The 14,837-nt window shown below is 41.2% G+C and overlaps 1 protein-coding gene across 7 annotated transcripts in view; it reads left to right on the top strand.

Moving 5' to 3' along the window:
- Positions 1 to 13,612, top strand: part of fryl (furry homolog, like) — an 85,928-nt gene extending 72,316 nt beyond the window's left edge. For 5 of the 7 annotated variants that reach the window (XM_088350011.1, XM_088350007.1, XM_088350009.1 and 2 more), the window contains 9 exons: positions 1,487 to 1,881; positions 4,949 to 5,156; positions 6,962 to 7,111; positions 7,200 to 7,298; positions 7,781 to 7,846; positions 8,272 to 8,289; positions 9,543 to 9,653; positions 10,007 to 10,203; positions 12,073 to 13,612. In XM_088350011.1, coding sequence (XP_088206137.1) covers positions 1,487 to 1,881; positions 4,949 to 5,156; positions 6,962 to 7,111; positions 7,200 to 7,298; positions 7,781 to 7,846; positions 8,272 to 8,289; positions 9,543 to 9,653; positions 10,007 to 10,203; positions 12,073 to 12,301 — 1,473 coding nt within the window. In that variant the 3' untranslated portion in view covers positions 12,302 to 13,612. The remainder of the gene's footprint in view (positions 1 to 1,486; positions 1,882 to 4,948; positions 5,157 to 6,961; positions 7,112 to 7,199; positions 7,299 to 7,780; positions 7,847 to 8,271; positions 8,290 to 9,542; positions 9,654 to 10,006; positions 10,204 to 12,072) is intronic. The other 2 variants (XM_088350006.1, XM_088350012.1) reach the window with 1 other exon arrangement.
- Positions 13,613 to 14,837: the final 1,225 nt, after the last annotated feature.

Below are 14,837 nucleotides of genomic sequence, written 5' to 3'. Positions count from 1 at the left end.
CTGAATACAGGTTTAATTTTCTCCCCTCAAAGCGCTGATATTGAAGCCAACACTAGGATCAACTACTTCTACTAAAATAGAATTCTTCCTAAAAATAATTGTGTCATTTATTATTTCTGTTAAAGTACATTAAGCTACCAAACACCTATTACGGGAAGTAGGCACTTATATCAAATTACTAAGACATTTCTCCGAAATGAATCAACAATTTTTCCACAGTTCTATTTAAGATTTTAGGGGCCACAATGTTAACTATAATTAATTGTTGGAAGGAATATCCTTTGCATAATTATTTTGATTGAATGACGAGAGCGGGTCTTCCCGGACAGATTCCCAACTTTTTTTTCAATAGAGCCACTGTGTTCAATGTCACCCCAAGGATATCACAGCCACAGCTCTTAGCGTAATGAGCCCCTCAGATAAAAACCATCAATACTCCGGCTCGTTCTCTTGCGGGGCGGACGCTTTCTAAAAGCTTTCCGTAATATCGCGGCCCGTCTCCCCTCACTGATGTACTGGCCGCCTGCCATGCTAGCCTCTCTGCATTAGACTTTTAGTAGGATGACCGAAAAAAAAAAACTTTGACAAGTATTTTTATTTGATTATTTTCATTCATTCATTCATACATTCCATTTCTGAACCCCTTATCCTCTTTGTTTGAATTCATTTGCAGTTAAAAATATTGTTCTCTGGTCACTGCTGGGGAATGTATTGTTGTTGTTTTATCCCTACAATAAATCAAGAGTATATTAGGCATATCCATCACACGCACACACACGCACAAGGAAATTATGTAAATGGTCAAAACGAGGCAAAGGGGAACAATGTGAAGAAAAACGTCTACTGAGGTCTCATCCACACTGAACGTTGTGTCTTAAAAACCTACGTTTTGAGTAATAATTAACAATTATTCAATTTTGGATCGTCGCGGTGCAGTAGAAATCACTAAATTGCATGGGCTGCAATTTTGGGGAGGATTTTTTTTTAATATATAATCTTGAGATAAATTTGATTTATTATATGGCACCTCTGTGGGTGACCAAAACGCTGAAACGCACTCGAGATGATTTGTATATGCGATGTTAAGAGTGATGTAGTGAACTTCTCACAGCCAGTCAGTTGGGACGAGATCCAGCATCTCCTGCACTGTTATGAGGTTTGTAACGTAAATGGATTAGGGATGCTAAATCACGTAAAGGAGATCTCACTCATCTCTTCTCTCCCCAAGCAGTTTCATCATGTGCTTTATTGGAACCGGGGTGAAATTTCTATAGGCGTTTTCAAGATTGATTAATATTGCCTCATGTTTATTGATCCCTTCTCGTTTTCTTTGGTTTCCCGCAGGACTACTTAGTGCGCCACGGGAGTAAAAATGGCGACTTTAATGTCTCGATTAGGATTATTGAGATGTTACGGATTTTGAAGTAAAGTCCTTAATTACATTCTGAAGTGAATTCCCGTAATGTACGTTGCGCTAACGTTGCAGGATTCCATCGGCGCAACGACGACTACTGCCGACGAGCTGAGCAGTAGCATAAGCGAAGATACGGGTTTCGGAAGCGGCCCTCCCTTGCCCCCCGATCGCCCAGACCTCTGTGAGCTCCCCAATCCCCGGGAAATTCCCGAGCTTCAGGAAGACTTGGATCCGGCCCCCCCTCCCCCGCCAGCCATAGACACTCCACCGGGGTCGTTCTATGAGGAGGAACCCCAAACAGTCCTGACGCCTTACAGAGTAGATGGGGATACTAAGCTGGACCTCGATCCGGACCTGGATCCTGGCAGTACTTGTGGCTCTGTCTGGGAGGAGGATGTGACCCAGGCCCTCAAGGAACTGGACGAGCGCTGCGAGGAGGAGGAGGCCGACTACTCTGGCATGTCAAGGTGAGTTGGTTGGGATTTCAACACATGATGCCAATTTCTATCAAGAAAAGTCGATGTAATTTTTTTATTCATTGTATTTGTACTATTTTCATCAATCTGATGGTCAAAAATCATTATTAGTCGGGGCCCAAGTTAATTTATGGAATAAATACCGTCATTTCCACACTATAAGACAACCCCCCCTCCCCGAATAGTCTTTTGTCATATATTTTTCATACGTAAGGTGCACCACACCATTAAGGCACATGAAATTGAGATATCAGTAAGAGTTACTGTGTGCATTTGTTTATAACTGTCAGGCCCTTTATACACTTCCATCCATTCATTATCTGCACCGCTTATCCTCAGTAGGGTCGCGGGGGTCCTGGAGCCCATCCCAGCTATCTTCGGGCAGTGCGCAGGGGACACCCTGAACTGGTTGCCAGCCAGTCGCAGGGCACACAGGGACAGACAATTCGCTCGCTCATTCACACCTAGGGACAATTTGGACCGGCCAATCAACCTGACAAGCATGTTTTTGGAATCTGGAAGGAAAGCGGAGTGCCCGGAGGAAACCCACGCAAGCACGAGGAGAACATGTAAACTCCAAACAGGAGGTTTGATCTCATGACCTCAGAACTGTGCCGCACATGCGCTAACCACTGCGGCGCCGTGCTGCTCCTTTTATACGCTTACAGTACATATTAACGAGATTGAACTGTCAATAAGGGTCGCTGGCCAAATATGCAACGGGAATCAATATCTAAATAGGGAGTTGCAAGTGCAGACGCTTAAAAAACTAGTCCACCATTGGTACAGATAACATCCAAAAAAAAAAAAATATATATATGTATGTAGATATTTATATGCGTATATGTATGTAGATATGTATATGCGTATATGTATATGCTTATATGTATATGCGTATATGTATATGCGTATATGTATATGCGTATATGTATATGCGTATATGTATATGCATATATGTATGTGCGTATATGTATGTGTGTGTATATATATATGTATATGTATGTGTATATATATATATATATATATATATATATATATATATATATTGATTGATTATTGCTCCAGCGAAGGTCGGGGGGTCCCGTCCCTGTGCGTTGAGCCGACCAGATGAACCAGGTTTTTCCAATGCTGGCGGTATATATATATATATATATATATATATATATATACATTGAAGGATTTTATACACTAACAATATGTGTGTGTGTGTGTGTGTGTGTGTGTTTGTTCATGCGCGTTTTACTACTGGTGGTCTCTGGAAGTTGGTGTTCTCTAGTTCGATTCCGATTGCTTACAATGTTTGCAAGTTTAGTCAGCGAAGTTTAAGCGGCTTAGCAATAATTGCACAAATTCGGTACTGTACCATAAAACCTTATATGGTAACGCATACCTATAATTACTGTGTGCAATACCATTCTTATACACTGTATTCTGCAGTAGTAGACGCACTGAAGAATTTTTGTCCCAATTTGGGGTTTTCAGGTGCGCACTGTATCCGGGAAATACGGTCGGAAGTGATACCACCTTATGCCAGTTTCCTGATGTCCTCTATTGGAAAATACCCTTTTTTACATCGCCTGTTGGCGTTTGCACTTCCGCCACTTCGAACATTGTTTTGGCACAGCCTCAGTCTGCGTGAACACTTTGTCGTTAATCTTTTTACTGGCGTGGCTTCCATCCACTTGGGCTTGGATGACGAAGGCTTTTTCAAGGTGTGCCAATTCTGGTTGTAGGGCGGTTGCTTATTCGGAAATCTACTCCACCTGGGGAACAAAAGGAAGGTCCATGGCCCATCTGTACATGTCATGAGGCATTTGTCAATAAACAAAGTATGACTGAAATGTATGTAGATGTGGGGTGGGACTCAATGGGCATAGTCTGAGTGATTGTGCGTTGACAGCGGGGGCACTAAACAGTTTAGCATGTGGCACATCTGTGAGGATTTATGTCTTACTGTTTAAATAGCCCGCCCCCCTCGTTACTGTAAGGCTGCGAGATTCACAGAGTGAGTATGCGGAGGCTGTCTGCACTGCGCTAGTGCCCAGAGAGAGAGAGAGAAAGAGATGAAGAGAGAAAATGAGAGAGAGCGAGAGCGCGGGGATGAGGACGGAGACGGTATCGGCTGCGGTGCTTGGCAATGCCGGCTTCAGATACTTGTATTCTGTCTGCTTCTTTAGGCTCTTTGGTCCCACGGGCCTGTGAGTACTGTATATAAGTGTGTGTGTGTGGGTGTGGGTGTGTGTGTGTTTGAGTAAAATTGAGAGCGAGAGGGTGGAGAGAAATGGTGATGCTAAGTGGCTAATCGCTCATGTTGTTTTGCTCAAGTACTGCAGCAAATGCATCATGAAAGAGGGCTAGTGTTTGTTTATGTCGCCGTTTAGCAACTTGAGCTGAGGCACATTTTAGACACAAGGGAGGATTTCAGTACACATCATCTTTATTTTTCAGGTCCAATTATGATTCTTTTTTGTTCTTTTCCCAATTTTCTTATTTAGAATAGTTGAAATCAAATCATACTTTGGCAGATACTTGGCAGTTTGACCCAATTCAGTGCCAACTATAAATAACTAAATTGACACTACAGCAGTCCTTTAATAGTGCTGTCTGCCCTCTTGGGGGGATGTGTTACAATGCAAGGGTGGATCTCTGAGTAAACTATAAGGCCACACAATCCAATAATAAAACCGAAATAAAGTCCATAATTGAACCTTCACCAGTTCATAAAGTAAATTACACAGTATACAACAAATTGTCTTTTTTTGTCTTACTAGAACACAATTTATTTGCACATCCTCTGCAGTAAGGGGCAGTGGCAGTCTTAAGTTTCAGCAAGCGGTGAAGGAGTATTACCCCCTCTTTAGTTGTGTGCTTACAACAACTATATGGAAAGTCTTTATTTAACAGGAGAGTAATGCAATAAGCTGTTAATTACAGTGGATCCTAGGGTCTTAATCTATTAAGTTTTATAAATATACCTATGGAATATCTTGAGGCATAATGAGGCTTCTAGCAGCTTGTTTTAAATGCTGTAAAATAATTGATCCATCCATTGTTTCAGCCAAGATGAAGGTGAGGCAGAATGCTTCCCAGAAACGCAGGCCTCGCCGCCTCCTTCCCCCTTCCTGTCCGCCATTTTGGCGGCGTTCCAGCCTGTCGCCTACGATGACGAGGAGGACGCCTGGCGCTGCCACGTCAACCAGATGCTCTCTGATGTGGACGGCTCATCTGCAGTCTATACCTTCCACGTCTTCTCACAACTCTTTCAGGTAGAATGGACAGGGCGCACTACTTTTACAGTGGTGCTTTTTTATACCAGCCTCTCTACAAGTTTTTTTTTTTTTTAATAAAAAATCTACATCACTGTACAAAGCAGTCCCAGAGACTACCTCTCTAGAGATCGCTTGTGTCTGCGCACCATCAGGATAAGCTCTTCCAGTTTTGTGCATGAAAACTACTACACAAAAAAAAAAGTTTTTGTTTGTTTTTCCGTATCAACAGTGGTAAATCTCATAGCTGTCAACATCCGCCAATTTCTCCTCTTATTAATGTTTGCAAATCGTCCTTATCAACTGATGAAAAACCTTACAAACACAACACAACACAGCACCTACTCACAAGACAAATTACACTCAAAATAAGAATCCACCCCTAAACCTTGACCTAAAGTACCGTAATTTAATCGCATGTAAATTTCCTTGTATCTTAATGACTTTCGTACAGAGTAAAATATTCCATTTAGAGAAAGTGAATATGATAATCTTAAATTGAATTGAAATAATCCAAACCTTCACATAAAGTGTGTGTGCTTGTTTTAATTACCAAATCTAAACTTGACCTTTCACATTACCTTTTTTTGTATTCATACAGCCTATACATGAATCTAGGTTTATCATAAACTTAAGGAAACAATTATACAATAATGTATTTTACCTATTAATAATCACATACGGAGATTCCTTGACCATCATATAACCTTCATTGCCTTATCATGTCAATAAACACGGGCAACACTGACTTTGGAAAACCTCAACATTATCCATACAGAATTAACAGGGTAAAAGGCAACAACGTCCAACCATTTACCTGGTCATTGAATTGTTTTAATTTTCTTTCCTTGTACTTTCGGGGACAGTCTTTTTTTTTTTTTTACTGCAGTTGAGATTCATTAGTACACTCTGAAAAAAATCAAATGTGTGTCTGAGTTCTGAGGCATAGCTCAGGTGTAGTGGGTAGATGAGGCCAGACAACATGGTCTCTACAAAAGAAATGCTTCTTAGATTTCTCAGCTGTCAACTCCCTCTATGACCACTTCAATTGTTCTGGCTTATCCTCCTCATCATTTTCTTCTCAAATCACAAAGAGTCCCATGATTGTCCGTGCCATATCTTTTTCAGCATTGTTTACACACTATTTATTGAAAAACACACATGAGATGGTGTTTCTAAAATCTTAAAAGCTAAATACCGTACTTTGAAATTCTTAAAGCTAAGTACCAAATGTGATAACCTTTGACCTTACCTGTTCATCCATGCATGCGCTCAGCCTTCTGAGAGTGATATCTAGAGTCAAATAGTTTACTTGAAATGTTTAGATTGAGTTTACAAGAGCCTCGCTTACTTCTCATTTAATTGTTTCCACCTGACATTTTGTTAAATTGGCCAAACATGTTGCTGTTCTTTGATACCACACTCTTTAGAGCAAATCTGCTTTAGTAACCTAGAGATTTTATAGAAAGAAAGATGAGGGCTGTATAATTTGACCAGGTATGCAATCTCTGTTACTCCTACTTGTGCCCCCAATACTATTTGAAAGTGTTTTAGTGACCAGGAAGATGTGTTTTATGGCTATTTATGGTTCACTTGTACGCTTTTGGGAGGACAGGAGGACCAATTAGTTTTAATATCATATCGGGAAAATGTGCTCGTTCCACAAGCAATTTGAGCTACAAGCACGATCCTGGAATGGAACCAGTATGTATCACTGTACTTAATTTAGTTGACTGAAATTCAAAGCTGGAAATTTGATTTGAATTGTATCAGTTCAAATAAAATGTTACTCTGTCATTATCCAGAGCATTCAGAGGAAATTTGGCGCCATCACTCATGCGTCTGTGCATTTCCTCGGCGAGAAGCTTCAGCGAATCGGCAATCAATTCCTCAGCTCCCTGGAGGTCATGACGTCGCACTCGCGGTGCCCCACTGTGCTGCTGGACGCTGAGACGGTGAGGGCGCCACCTACCTTTTTTTTCCCGCTTTACCTGATCCTCGCCATGCAAGTATCAGATATTCATGTTTCGATCTCTCCTCCAGCTGGTCTCGTGCGGACTGCTGGAGACACTTAAGTTTAGTGTGCTGGAGCTGCAAGAGCATCTGGACACGTACAACGCCAAGAGGGAGGCAGCAGAGCTCGTAAGTGGTGGACATTTTTTTTTAGTTACTGCTGAAATGCAGTTTAGCTTCCATCCCAAAAATCTCTGACCAATTAAAGTCAGGAAAACCTTAACTTGCCTCAGCAGTGCGTCAGCTCTCCCATGACATCATCTCTAGCTGCAACGAGCGTCTAAAAATAACCCCATGGGGCTCCTTAAATCAGTTAGAATGGTCCAGGCTGGAGGATTTAGCGAGGGAGGCAGACACTCTGCAGATGAGATTGCAGGGGTTGCGTGCATGGCCGCTAATTGAATGAGAAAAGCACACTCCCCGCAGGGTCAAATATTGCCCACCCACTCCCCAGCATATTGTTTTACAGGCTGCTTTGTTTTAATACGTTAAGTACAATGCATTGATTGAATTTGTTAGCCGAGCAGCCGTTGAGATGCGCGCAGGCTATCAAAGTTCGCCTTCACATGCGTCACTCCTTAAACATCTCTTTCATCTTCTTCGGTTCTCAGTGGCTGGATAACTGCAGGAAAACCTTCGGGGACAAACAGATCTGCCTGCTCGACACTCAAGCGCAGGTAGGCTGACCCGTTTTGTGCAGTTGACACACACAGTGGGGAAGCGGCTGCTGTTCCAGTTCAGGCCAAGGGTGGCAGTCACAAGTTAAAAAGTCTTTAAAATACAGTGGTATCACTACATACCGTGCATGCTTAATTCGTTCCTTCGTAAAGTAAGGTAGCACCTTGAAAAACCATGTATTTCGAAATTCTTGTGTGTAAAGGTGCTCGTTTAAGGAGGTACACTGCACTAAAACACAATTCACGTTATTATTGAATGTAACAAGTCCCAACTTTTTATCTGAAAAAGGCTTTGCTTCCTTGAAATAGAATTTTACCAAGCACACTTTTTCAATGCACTTCTTCCCACCCCACAAAGGTTTGTAAGTTCCAACTAATTCTTTGCTCTTTCTCTCCTTCTTGTCACCCACCTCCTTCTTGCTTAGCACATGGAGAGTCTGGCAGTAAGTGGTTCTCCTGTTTTAGTAGACAACGCCAACAATCATCCTCATCACATTCCCTCGTGTCTCTTTCAGTCCTGATTGACCACGTAACACGAAACTCCCTCATCCAATTTTATTATTGCCCTTATAGCCAAACAAAAATCATTTAAATGTCCTAAATCTAGTCTCATGGGTCCCCCTTTGATTTTGTAATGTTTTTGTGTTTGTTACTCCATCCCCTTTTCAAATAATTTGCAAATAAAATATATTAGAGGATACTGTATACTCGTTTTCCCTTCCTATTGTAGACATCCAACCACAATGTATTTGTAAGCAAAGGCGCACTGATTATTGATAGTTGATTTTATGGCAACGCAATTTATTCTTTTTTTTTTTTTTTTTTTTTTTTTTTTAACAACATTATTTCTTGCCGTTTGAGTCTTGGACATATGTTTGTGTTGTTTTTGAAGTGTTAGTTTTCTATTGCTTCCTTATAATTCGAATTTTGGCATTTTGGGTGTGTTTTTGTTAAATGTCTTATAAAATGTTATTTTCCCCTTATTTTTCTTTTTTTATGTGTTGTATCTTTTTCAACCCATTTTCTGTTGTTCTTGCCAATAATTTTGTCACTCGCAGTTTTGTCAAGTTGTTTTTATTTCATTAGAATTTGGGGGGGCCAGGCCAGCTCTTGGCATATTTTCAAACCCTTTGTTTTTTTTTAGTTCGTAGGTTTTTGAGATCAGATGATTGTGACTGTGCACTACTTTTAATTTAGATTTTTTTTTTTTTGCTTTTTATTCATTTATGTAATACTTTATTCCACTTTGGCTATTATCTTTGGGGGGGGTGGGTGTGACTTTTAGTAAATACTTTGGTCATTATTGGATCGGAAATCAGAACGCGAATTAGCTACCATGATGCAATTGCGTCAATAAACTGTCAGTCCAACAGTGGTTTGACAATCTTTTGTGCCATATATTCTTCTTGCTTACAAATTGTCTGGCCACAGTGCAACCCAACTCTGTTATGTGCTGTTTATAAACCTGGCTCCCATCACAAATCAAGGAAACTCATAATTAGTGACATCATCAACTCGTTATTACCGACATGCGCTCTGAATCTTTTTACTATTGACTAATTTTGCTTGCAATAGACTGGACGCCTGACATCCCCGTGGTTGTCTTTTCCAGGCCTCATTAACCATTTCACCGTCCCTTTCTACTGTTATTCCTTTTTTCTCACCTTCACTTCTTTTTTCATTTTTGTGCATTTAGGAGCTGGAGTTGTGTCGCCGCCTGTACAAGCTGCATTTTCAGCTACTGCTGCTCTTCCAGGCCTACTGCAAGCTCATCAGCAGAGTGGATACCATCAAAAGAGAAGCTGAGGTGAGACGGAAGATATTGTTTTTGGCACCTTTCCGAACATATGACAGTGGGGCGGCTAAACACACAGACATAAAAGCGCTTGAAGCAAACAGTCCAAAGCGATTGCTGACCGAAGCAAGAGTCTCCTGCTTCTCTATCTGGGCCTGCATCTTAATGTACCTTTAAGTGGATTACACCACTGAATCAAATTGAATGAATTCTTATGGTGATTGATGGGGGTCAGCTGCCGTTAGCGTTCAAATCCAATCACCATGTTTATTTTGCTGCCTCCTCCCTCTCTGCTCCGTTCCTGAACGGGATACGCACACTCACGCCGAACCTGTCTATCCGGCTGCCCATTTCCCATCGTTTAGGTGACCAACATGTCGGACGAGCTCAGCGCCCTCGAGTGCTGCCTAAAGATTGCCGAAAGGGACGGGATTGACGGCCAGGAGGATGTTTGCATGCCGGACACGACTCACTCCACCGTCGAGACGGCCATCCAGTCACTGGTTGAGACGCTGAGGGCCCGAGACTTCTGCTCGGCCCTCACCCAAGTGAAAGTCTTCAGGTAGATTAATGACATAGACATGTTGGGGTTAAGATGATGAAAATCATGTTTATTTGTATAGCCCTTAATTACAGAGAGTCTCAAAGGGCTGCGCAGATCAAAGACTATTGCAAACTAAACTATATGACTATTATGACACCATCCCCTCATCTAAAACCTACATGAGGGCAAACAATAAACACATTATCAACATAAAATATAGATTACTCGTATGCTATAGAGTAGAAGTGTGTTTTAAGCTTAGATTTATACATTTCCACTGAGGTTGCAGATCGAATCTCAGAGGAAGAGCATTCCACAGTACAGGAGCCCGGATGGCGAACACTCTCGAACCTGCGGATCTCTTCTTGGCTCTTGGGATCACTAGTAGACCTGCATTTTCAGAGCGAAGGCTCCGGACCGGAACATAGGGGGAAATTAAATCTGAAAGATATGAGGGAGCAAGTCCATGTATGATTTTGTATAATACCAACGAAACCTTAAAATCACATCTTTAGCTAACAGGGAGCCAATGCAGGTTAGCTAAAATCGGGGTAATGTGATCAAACTTTCTTGTCTTAGTTAAAAGCCTCGCTGCAGCATTTTGTACCAGCTGAAGGCTCTTTTATATATATATATATATATATATATATATATATATATATATATATATATATGCACTGCGTATACAGCACAGTAAAAAAGTCTTTCTATATACATATTTAATGTTAAAATAATTGTTAAAACAGGAAGGTTAAATTCAAGATGCTGGATGATTGAGGATAAAAAAAACATTTCATTTTACTTAAAAACACCTTTCAGGACATCCAAGTTCGCTGTAAACCGAATATCCAACAACAATAAAATAAAAATAAAACAAGCAAGTCTTAAATAGCAAATAAAACCAAAGTAAAGTTCAAATTACAATTTAGGAAACTTACCGCTACATGTTTCCTCAAGTTCAATGTTGAATCCTTGAATGCAGAAATCTCTGTTTGTTTGGGCAAACAAAGGCGACATTGCATATTGTAGCGAATGTTTAGCACCCTTTTCAAGGGGAACATGCTTTTGATGTGAGGCCAGGGGTGCTCCTCCTCTTCTGGGTTTTCATAGTCTGTATTGCTAAGAGACATTTTCGATCTGTTCATCCGTAAACAACTTTCCCCTGCTGAAGTTAAATATGGTCACGTGACGAGGCTCCTACGATTGATTGGTTAAACATGGTAAAGCCTGGTGGAATTCTGCTTCAAAATAAAAGCGCCTTAGCGGAGACAGACAGACACGCACGTATGTGGCGGGGATTTATTAGGTAACGAGGTAACAACTTCAATGTTGCCTAATGTAGCGCAATAAAAGTACCGTTTTTTTCTTCACAAATTTACTCAAGTAACAATATGGGAATTTAAAAATACTTTTATTACAAAGTTTCCCAAAACCTACTTAAGAAAATGTAATGGAGTAAATACCCACCTCTGCTTAATTGCGGCATAATGTGTTACTTTTCTTTACTAGACATTTCCTCTATGATTTTTTTTTTTAAATGTAAGAAATGGATGTGAATGAGTTAATTCTTATGACTGTTAAAGCCTGCGGCTTAAAAGAGTTTTTAGCTCGAATTTGCGCTGGCGGCTTTTAATCAGGTGTGCTCTGTAGTCCAGGATTTACGATAGATGAGAGCACAGGTAATTAATACCCTCATGGCGTATCCACCTGACTAATGGGAGCAGTAACTGCAGGATCATCGGCCATGAGACATCTTTCAGTGATGTTTCGCTCCATTTAGCCCAGAACATCTCATGGTGTTGGTACATTCGTTATTGTGAGCAAGCTGAACAAATCGCAATCTCTCAAAAAAAATTATTCTAATTATTTTGCATTATCCTCCACCAGGTCCTTTTGGCCCAACGACATCTTCGGCAGCGAGGGTGAAGACCCTGTGCAGACACTGCTGCACATCTACTTCCGCCACCAAACGTTGGGCCAGACGGGATGCCTGGCCGTGGTGGGCCCCAGCCGAGACCTCTCCCAGGCCAGCGGCCGCCTCATGGAGCTCAACCTGCAGATACGGGAAGCACTCAGTCGGGCGCAGGCTCCCGTCTGCGAAGGCGGAGGACCGTGATGCGAGGGAGGCTGGAGAATCCGCGTACTAAAGGGCTACAAAGCGATCCGTGGGAATAAGAGACTCGCACAGCTTCTTTGCGCCAGAAGGTCGCTTGGAGAAGAGACAATTCTCGGAAAAGGTTTAGGGTATTGAAGCTTTTGAGGGACTTTCCTGGATGAACCTAAAATGAATGGACTAGTACATTTCCAAGGATGTTATTGTGTTCCTTAATGTGAGGTTTCAGTATGCAAGAAAGTCACAGAGAGGCATAAATGACATATTGGGAAATTGTCATGCAATAACCCTTTTAATGTTGCCGGGCAACATCTCGTCAGGGTAAAAGGTTGTGTACAAATTAGTAAGAGTTTCTCTATAAAAATCCTGTCATGAATTTTAGGTTCTCCCCAAAGCTCCAAAAGCAAACCTTTTTCGAGTTGTGCAACTTTCCCACACTAAAAAGACTTATGCAAGATTCCGTTTGCAATAAGAAACACAATGGCGTGCCTGGCAAAGCAGTGGGATGATGGATTTTGCTTTTTTGTTGTGCTTTCCTTTTGCTGTTTATTTCCTACCCTGCACGCCAATCAACGATACGTTCGTGAGCAAAAAAAAAGCATGTTTGACAGAGATGAAAAGCAGAGTATTTTGGAGGAGAAATGTATTTTTATGATTCGGAGCTTGACCTCAGTTGTAAATGTCGGATTATTTAATGCGAGAGCGCCTGTGGGAAATCCTCAGGGAAGTCAGTTGTAAAAACAGAAACGTATATAGAGATATAAATATCTATCTCCTCCCCTTTCAAGGCGTCCTTAATAGCTATTAATCGCCCGTTTAACCAAATAAGCAGATGCCTTTAGAGGTTGTGTGATTTAGATGTACACAGCTCATAACTTATTTTACTCTGTATATATTTTAGAAAGTCTAAAAGCAGTATTTTTGCTCTCCTTTCTTTGTAATTAAATGCACTGCAGAGGATACTATGCTCATGTGATGAGTCATTAACACTTCATTTTTTTCTCGCGGGAATAGCTGCCTTTGTGATGTCACAGCAGAGAGACTGGGAATAAAGGGGGTGATGACTCTACTGTAGCATTCGAATACCTTCTCTCTCCTGCGTCTGAATCCAAAGATGAGGGAGTCTGTTTTCCGTTGGTCCGCCAGCCAAGCAGAACTCTTCTCCCCTGACTGTTTGCCTGGTACATTCTGAATGCTGTTCATAATTTAAAAATATCTTGACTTTGGAAATTCTATTTTAGAGGTGCATTTGTTTTTGTTCACTCACATACCAGCCTTCTCTCTGGATGAATAAAGATCTACTCATACATTAAAGACTTGCGTGGGTCAACTTTGTCCTGACAAAAGAAACTATTGCTTTTTTTGCAAACTTCTAGTTAATCACCTGTTCCTTAACTCATTGGAAGATATTGCAGTACCCCCTCGTTGTGTCGCAGTTTTATTTTTTAGCAGTTTTTTAATCATGCATTGTGTTCTGCATTCTGATTGGTCAGTTGTCCCACTCCTTCTCTGTTTCTATAATATTGGAGTCTAAGTTTTACACAGACAAAAAAGTTTGACGAACCTACATGATGTACAGACAAATCTTTTTCAATTTGGGTTTCTCTAAAAGCCATGTTAACAAAATGCTCTGGACTAAAGTTAAGAACTTCAGACCTAGCCTAGCCTGAAATTTGGTTCGGGCCTAAAATTTCAATAATTCTGTTTGTCGTTCTGCTGTTGTGGTTTGTGGTCCAATGTCGCACATTGGAGGATCCGCGCAATGGAATGTCACCCCTTGTGCAGCGCATTGGGCTCTGCAGTGCTTTTGGCCCCGTGCTCAGCAGCGGCACTGTCGAAATCGGAAGCAAAGTGTGTGGCAGGGTGATGGTCAGTCAAAATCCTCCTCCCAAATAAAATTTAAACTGTTTTCTTTGAGCTTGGTCCCTTCTATTAAATTTATTTAGCAGGCTCGGGAGGTGTCAGGCTCTGAAAACCCGCAGGCCTGTTTTTACCTCTACTCTTAGACCAACAAAAGCACAGAAAGGCAGAGGAAGCTTTTTATCGCTGAAAGTTGGACCTGTCGACATGCTAGAGGACAGAAAAAGCATTTACACTACATTTGTTTCCCAAAATGTCCACATGGTGAAAAATCTGTAGATATTCATCTTTAATTTTATTACAACCTGCCCAAAAAGGCAAAAACATCTCGTCATACCAAAAGTGCATGGGTCACTTTTAGACCAAGTTGTTTTGCCAAAATCAGGTTTCCACAGTAAATGTGTTATTTGCACAAATGCCCAAGTCTTAATCATATTTTAGATAACCTATAAAGTTTGCAAGAATACTAATGACAGTGCTAAATGTTTTTGAAAGTTTAAAATACAGGATTTTCTAAATGCTTGAACCTGATAATTAGGTTTTCAATGTACAGTATAATCCATCCATCATCTGCACCGCTTATCCTCAGGGTCACGGGGGTGCTGGAGCCCATCCCAGCTATCCTCGGGCAAAACTGGTTGCCAGCCCGTTGTAGGGCACAGACTCGCTCATCCACACC

This window comes from Urocampus carinirostris, chromosome 12, assembly GCF_059441175.1.
Source record: "Urocampus carinirostris isolate Australia breed hairy pipefish chromosome 12, RoL_Ucar_1.0, whole genome shotgun sequence".
In the NCBI taxonomy this organism is placed as follows: domain Eukaryota; kingdom Metazoa; phylum Chordata; class Actinopteri; order Syngnathiformes; family Syngnathidae; genus Urocampus; species Urocampus carinirostris.
Note: the sequence above shows the minus strand (reverse complement) of the source record. Positions and strands in the feature narration are given on the sequence as shown.